The sequence below is a fragment of the Montipora capricornis genome, chromosome 2, assembly GCF_036669925.1.
Source record: "Montipora capricornis isolate CH-2021 chromosome 2, ASM3666992v2, whole genome shotgun sequence".
NCBI lineage: Eukaryota > Metazoa > Cnidaria > Anthozoa > Scleractinia > Acroporidae > Montipora > Montipora capricornis.
This window is the reverse complement of record NC_090884.1, coordinates 65211842-65219341: the sequence shown is the minus strand read 5'-3', so window position 1 is coordinate 65219341 and position 7500 is coordinate 65211842. Positions and strand designations below refer to the sequence as shown.

Here is a 7500-nt window from a genome sequence, read left to right as displayed (position 1 = left end):
GATTGATAAAAAATGCCCAATGTGAGAGTGGAAGAAAGTGTCGATGTTGCTACAAAACAGAACAAAAACTGTCAGAACGCTTAAACCAAAAGAAGTCTCTGACTGAAGAAGACGTAAGGAGCAGACAATCTGTGTCATCCAAAGTTCGCTTCTCTTGCCTCAGTCCAAAGAGCCAAAGTAAGCGATTGAAAAATATGCGGCAATCAAGGAAAAACATGACAAAGCAGGTCAAACGGTACAGAAAGAAGTTCTCTGTTTTAATGTCTGATACACATAGCTCTGACTTGGACAAATTGATGGAGCGAGTTGAATCTACACCCATGGGAAGAAAGGAATTTGAAAAATGTGTGGCAGAAGCTGATAGTTTACGACCCGGTGCAGGGCAAGTCTTGCGTGAGATATGGGATTCGGACAAAGTGAATTTCCGAAAAGATCAGGCAAAAAACGGTAAGTTTTAGAAGGTGTGTAATTTGATCTACATGCTTCAGGATACTCCGAAATGCAAAATTGTAAATTGGTCAGAAGATGATAAGAAATTAAGTAAGAGGAATTATCAGTAATTTTGCGTGATAATCAGTAACCAAATAACTTAAGGGGCTGTGTGAAGGATACGGGAAGAGAAAAGTTCACACTTTGGCACAAATATATCTGATCATCCCTGGTGTGTTTTATAAACTTCACTGTTCCAGACCACCACCCTCGCCCCCCTCCTCTCTTCCCCTGCATAGGGCTTTGTATTTCTCACTTAGGGTGTTCGGGCGAATGTCAGAGGAAAAGAGGAGAAAATATAAATAATTTCTGTACTTTTTAAATGTGTTGTATCTTTCAAGAGGGTTAAATAGCTTGGGCCAGGCCACTGGTCCCCTTCAAGGGTTTAGTCACAATTTCTTACATACTTCCCTCTCCGTTTTATATGGAAGTCCTCTCAGGTGTTCAAGAACACTAATAATTTTATCAATAAGAAATGCTTTTAGTTACTCTACAGACATGTATGTACAATGCTTTTTCTTCTAGGCCCAATCCATCTCATGATCACAAGGGATTCTGTTACAAACTATTCTTGCATTAAATTTTGAAATCCTGTATTACCCAGATATTTAGATGTGTTGATTTAGTAATCAGGCAATTGCTTTGGTTTTGGTTATACCACAATTTGAGGTTAGCTGAGAAGTCTAATTTGGTAAGTAAACTGGTTTGATTTTGGTTTTACGACACTCAGCTTAAAACTGTTCTATACACGTTCTATTAAAGGATATGGACATCGATCTAATCGTTGGACTCAGGCAACTTGGCGAGTGGCTCTTGCTATTTATGCACGCTGCCCGGTCCTGTTTGATGACCTCAAGAAGCTGGACATTTTCCAGCTTCCATGCAGGAGATCCTTGGAGAGGGTAATGGCAAAGAGAACAGTAGAGGAAGGTATCCATGAAGAAAGAATCATCGAGCAACTCACTTTGTTTAATCAATTTAAAACCACTGCAGTCCTTAGTGGAAGACCAGAGCCACTGGGAGTTGGAGAACTCTTGTTTGATGAGACAAAGGTGAATAGAGGGTATTCCCTTTGCTTATCATAACAGCCATATTGGTGTATCTGTATTTAAGTTTTACTATATCTTCCTTAATGTTTGGTACATCTACATGCATATACATGGCAATCATCAATGATGTTATTTGAATCATTATAGGGCTCATTGCAGATCATGAAGTAATATAACCTATTTAAATTTTAAGCGTTTTTTTGCTGTATTGTTGAAACATGGAGTATGAACTGAGTTAAATTTGACAAAGTTAAAAAACCTAGCTCAATATGCAGTTTCGTCTGACCCCTTTTGTTATTGCATATACAATTTTATGTTGTTGTTAGTGTAAATTAAACTGTTACTTTCAGATCCATTCAGTAACTCAAAACTGTTATTGGATTGGTGAAGCCTTTAAAGTGCCCATGCAGTACAAAATAATTGCTGCTTATTTGAAATGATTTTCAAAGTAAAGAAGAATGGAATTTCCCTTATAATTTGGAATATCTTTTTTCATTTTAGAGATATTCATGTTTTTGTATTAATCATGCCAATGAGGAAAGTGATCATGTCATAAATAGCTCCACTTGAACAACAAAATACTGAATCAAGAATATCTCTAGAAATATTGGAGCAGTGATCTTCAAACTTATCAATAGAAATGCACATCACAAGCAAAACAGAATGACACCTGCTATGTTGTTGCCATGGCAGTGCTCTTGGATCCAGTCTCTGTCTGGGGAAAACAAATATCTCCATTTCCAACTTTTTAAACTGGGACAGAGGGTCTTTCTCAGAGATTCACACATGGTTTACATGCATTTTTTCTTACCTCTCCCCAGTAAGATTATTGGCAGTGAATTATCCTTCTTTAAGATGATCTGGAAATTTTAGTCTTAATTGAAACAGGAACAGCAGCATAACTGTTGTCATAGCAATGGCACAGTGGATTTTGTTTCTTTTGTGATTTACATTTTTTTTAATATTTATGGAGGTATTCTTGATTGAGTGTTGTACTATTTTAGTGAAACCACCGATGATGTCATCACTTTCCTCATTTGCATAATATAAAAAATATTTTAACTGGAATTTCTGACCATGAAATGCTTTTGAAATAATTGTAAGTTGTAATTAACAGGTGCAGAGTAAGATTCAGATCCGTTGCACAGATGGTGTTGCCATTGGCTATGCAATGAATGAAAATGACTGGTCATGTCTTCATGATGTTTATGAGTCCCTGTTCATCTCAGAAAATGGAGCTGGTCAAAGGGCAAGTTACGTTCTTCAGACCTACTGGCGGGATATGACATCTGGGTTTGAGTTTGCTGGGCCTTACTTACTCCTTGAGGTACCCCTGGATGGAAAGTTTCTACATGACATCGTCTTCAAGGTGATCAGTACCCTTGAAAAGTACCGGTTCCATGTCATTCTATTGGTTGGTGATGGAGCTTCCTGTAACTTAGCCCTTTTTAAGAGGCTTTGTGGCTATGCAAATGAGCAGCTCCCAGTAGAAGACAGTGGTGCTGAACGATACCAGTTCAAGGCCAGTTTCATCAATCCATTCAGCACCAGATCAGACAAAACCTGCTTTGTCATGATATGCCCTGCTCACCAGGTAAGGTATTATAATAATTCAAGTATTTAATTATTCTCATGTGTACAATTTGTAACACCTGGGTGTTATTGTTTCTTATATTGTCCAGTTGAAGAACATCATTGCAGCTTTGTACAGTTCAAGGAACAAGGGGAAAAAAGCTTTCGAGAAGGGAGGCACTACTTTTGGCTGGCAGCCAATAATTGATCAATATTACAGGGATCAAGAGAGATCTGCAAAAGGTCTGGGTAGGCGTGTCCCTGGTCTGAGGTATAGCTATGTGCAACGTGACTGCTGGACAAGACTAAATGTTATGCCTGCAAAGATAATGCAGGTAAGAGAGGGAAAATTATGTTAAATTTATAGAACTTTATGGTTCTATTCCTTAGCTTGAAATTGACTAAAGAATGATAATTTATGTCATATATACAGATCCTGGCAATAAATAAGGTTCAAATATTTACAATTGAGATGAAGCTTCCATTTTTATGAATGGAACAGTGATAAGTGGTTTTGTCTACTTTTACATTCTACAGCAACGTTATATGATTGCAGCCTTGGAAGAATATGCAAATTTGAGTAGTGAAGGCCCAGAGAAAACTGATGTTGTGAAAGAAACAGCAAGGTACCTACAAGCATGCCACCACATTTTTGAAAAGGGAATCCTTAGCCATGTGTTTATAAGATCCAATGAGTCAGCTGTATTCAAAAACATACAACAGGGATGGAGATATTTCGAAGAATGGGCAGAGGAGCACAACAACACAGGTATGCTTACATCAAAAACTTTATTCAACAAACTGTATTAAGTCATTTGTCCATTAAAAAAGCAATCAAAAGATTAAAAGTCAAACAATGGGTCACTTCACCTGGCTGTCATTATGGTTGAAAATGAAAGCTAGTCTGTTTGATGAGGAAGTGATTCAAATGTTTAACATTCAACATTTTGGAATCAACTTCAATTACATTCACCTTTTTTCATTAGAGCTCCTTTTTTATTTGGCCACTTGAAAGTTACACTTTCATTGGATTACCAACAACTGTATGCTAGTTAACCAGTAAACCAGGCCATAATAAACACAACACCAAAATACAGTTGTAATTAAAATGATAGACATTCTTATAATTAACAATTATTCGCTGAAGTGGAGATAAATATCCACCACTTTCACTGACACTGAGGTGTATATACCACACAAGCTGAATAACTAGCAGCCCAAAGAGTAACTTTATTTGCGATAATTTACCAACAAAAGCCATTTTGTTTTTCTTCGGCTGCTCAGAGGTGAATAGTACTTGGTTAATCACCTCCAAGCTAGCCAATCAGCATGCTTGAAAAGTACTATTCACCTGTGTGGTATATAATAATTACTTTTACAGTGTATGTATATTTACAATAATTTTCCCCTTGATCTGATTCCTCACGCCTAACTTTTTGGGGTGACAAACTGGGTTACATCTAAGTTTTCCTTTTAATCTTTGCAGAGTATGTTGACAACTCCAAACGAGCACGTGCAGCAAAGTTTTTAGCATGGCAGGTATTGCTGAATAAAGATTAACTTGTTTATTAAAGTGCCTATAACCCCAAAATATTTTTTTCGCTTAAATAACTCTTTGCACCTGTTTGAAAAGCATTGCGCCTTTTTGCACCTTTTTAGCCCTAATCTTGACTTTTTACAGGCTGTAAAAGTTACGAAATCTGACCATCATCTGTAACACGACCGAGCAAGTAAGGGGTATGGGTCTATTCCTGGGTTGATGTCACAAACTTATTTGCATGCATGTTTACAAAGACTTAATACGATGTAAATCAGTCTGTGACGTCAACCCAGGAATAGACCCATACCCCTTACTAGCTCGGTCATGCAACAGATGATGGCTAGATTTCGTAACTTTTACAGCCTATAAAAAAGTTAAAAGGTGCAGTTTGTTTCGAACAGGTGCAAAGATTTATTTAAGCGAAAAAAATATTTTGGGGTTATAGGCACTTTAACATTATCTTGTTTACTATTTTTTAAATGTGCATTTAAAAGATCAAACTACATCCCTCCTGGTCCTTGGAGGGAAGACAAGTGTTCCCTTTGATGGGGCAATAGTATATATAAACAGTAGCCTCCATTTGGGGCGAAAATATTCTAGGATATTTGTCCGCGGACATTATCTGCTCCGAGAAGCGAACAGCTTTCGGAGAGCACAGCTTGAGGAAAACTATGAGCTTCGAGGAACGGATAATGTCCAAGGACAAATACCCGAGAATATTTTCACCCCAAATGGAGGCTTTCATGTTTATTATCCTTCAAATATTTTTCGCAACGCGAGTTGTTTTGACAATTGGGGGATATTCTCGGATATCCCCCAGTTTTAGCTGGGTGATATTCGGTCAAGTGACGTGTTTAAACCAATTGCGTGCGAGTGAAAAGATTTGATGAATTATTTAACAAATAAAGAAGCCTAAGCCGTGTATTACACTGTGATAAAACACGACAGGCATTTGAGAACACGAGGGAAATGTGGAAAGCACGAGCCGCAGGCGAGTGTTTTCTACATTTCTCGAGTGTTCTCAAATGACTGGAGTGTTTTATCACAGTGTAATACACGGCTTAGGCTTCTTCATTTGCTTTATGATATAGATTTTACGCGCGCAAAACGATAAAACACGCTTTTTCGATGTTTTATACTCTGATAAAACATAGGTTTTTGACCAATCAGAGAGCGCGCGCAGGGTCCTATCTATGTTATAAATATAAATAAAAGTTATAGTACATTATCATTATAATTATTATTATTGAAATTCATATATTTGAATGTGAGTTAGGATTAGTTGTTTACTAAGCCCTTTAAGGGGCATTGTCACGCTACTTGGCAACTTTACAAAAAGCCAGGTGTCTTCGCATTGATTGAATTTCAAAACTAATGAATGATCTAGTTTTGTTATTAAAGGCTATTTGAATGTACTGAAACTGTTTCTTGTCGCCTGTCGCTATGGATGGCATGGATTGAAATAGATTGAAACTTGAAAAAAATTGCCAATTTTTTCAGGTTTTGATGCTGCATGTTCCAAAAATCCTCAAGAAATTTATTATGGTTAGCCCTCTCTGATAAAATTCCGTTGATGTATTCGTTGTAGCTTTACAGAAGCATTTTGTTTAATGATTAAAGACCCAAAGTAATGATTTTATAAGCACAGAATTGACCTAAAACAGCAAAATCCTTGTGACACTGCTCCTTTAAATAAATGGCATTTCTTATTTAGCTTGCCTTTTCTCTCCCTCTAGACATTTGACCTTCAAAGAGTCATGGTCTTTGGATTTAAACAGTTCTCGTCATACTTCTTTGATAATTTTCCTGGATACTCTTTGTCTCCATTGCGGCTCTCAATAAGTCGCCTTGAATCCCTGTTTGGCACACTCAAGTTCCATGCCCATGGTTCTCTAAGTGCAGGGAATTATGGGTCATCTCTTGGAAGGGTTCAGTTGAGACAGGAGCTGAAGGTCACTGCTAGAGCCACAAGTCATGATCAGAAGGGCTACAGGGACCAAGAGGTCCTTATATCTGGCCCTACAAATGTGTCCACATTGAACACTGTTTATCAACAGCCTTACATTGAAATCATGGCACATTTTGTTCCTTATGGTTATCAGGGTGTTAAAGAATTTATTTTTCCCTCCCAAATTTCTCAAAGCACTTTTCAGGGTAGGCAAGGTAGCTCTGCATGCACCCTAATAGCCCTTGTAATGGGTTTTAAGTTCTCCTCTGGGTTGATTGGTGAACCAAATAAAGTTCTTGAAGAGGGGTGGTTTGGTCATGTGGTTTCAAGTATTTCTAGGGGCAATAAAATCTTTGATGAATGCTTTTCTGCTGCAGGAGTTGGTGGGCTTGATGTAGAAGATGCATTCAGCTCTGTTGGAGATGATCTACACCTCCTTTCTTATGAGGATCCCAAAGATTTTTTTATTACTGGTAATAACTTCCAGGATGTCATTTCAAATGTCAGGGAACGGGCAAGCATGAAACAGAAATCAGTTGGCATCTTTGTGTCTGTTGGGAGGACAGTAGTAATTTTAGTTTGGGAAAATGGGGCATGTGCAATTTTTGATAGCCACAGGCATTTACAGTATGGGTGTATACTTTCCCATTCCCTACCATCCAAAGAAAACGAGTTAATATTGTGGCTAGCCAAGACATACCAGAAGTTTTACAGCACCTCGATACAGTATGCCCAAATCACTTGGGTGGAGTACAACAGATAATGTGCTTCTGTCATTTCAGAAAAAAAGTACATTCAGTACAGTTAAAAACTGTTGTGTGGCTGAAGTTGAAGTAAATTGATTTCTCCTCCAAGCATTTCATTTTGTTAGTAGATAACAATTCTTGTCATAAAATCTCATT

At 37.6% G+C, this 7500-nt stretch overlaps 1 protein-coding gene across 1 annotated transcript in view; it reads left to right on the top strand.

Annotated features, from left to right (window-relative positions):
* Positions 1–7361, top strand: part of LOC138037647 (uncharacterized) — an 8177-nt gene extending 816 nt beyond the window's left edge. Inside the window, exons 2-8 of the mRNA XM_068883549.1 lie at positions 1–447; positions 1252–1541; positions 2656–3132; positions 3221–3445; positions 3648–3879; positions 4597–4649; positions 6387–7361. The exon at positions 1–447 is cut by the window's left edge and continues 441 nt beyond it. Of these exons, the coding sequence (XP_068739650.1) occupies positions 1–447; positions 1252–1541; positions 2656–3132; positions 3221–3445; positions 3648–3879; positions 4597–4649; positions 6387–7361 (2699 nt within the window). The remainder of the gene's footprint in view (positions 448–1251; positions 1542–2655; positions 3133–3220; positions 3446–3647; positions 3880–4596; positions 4650–6386) is intronic.
* The last annotated feature ends 139 nt before the right edge of the window (positions 7362–7500 follow it).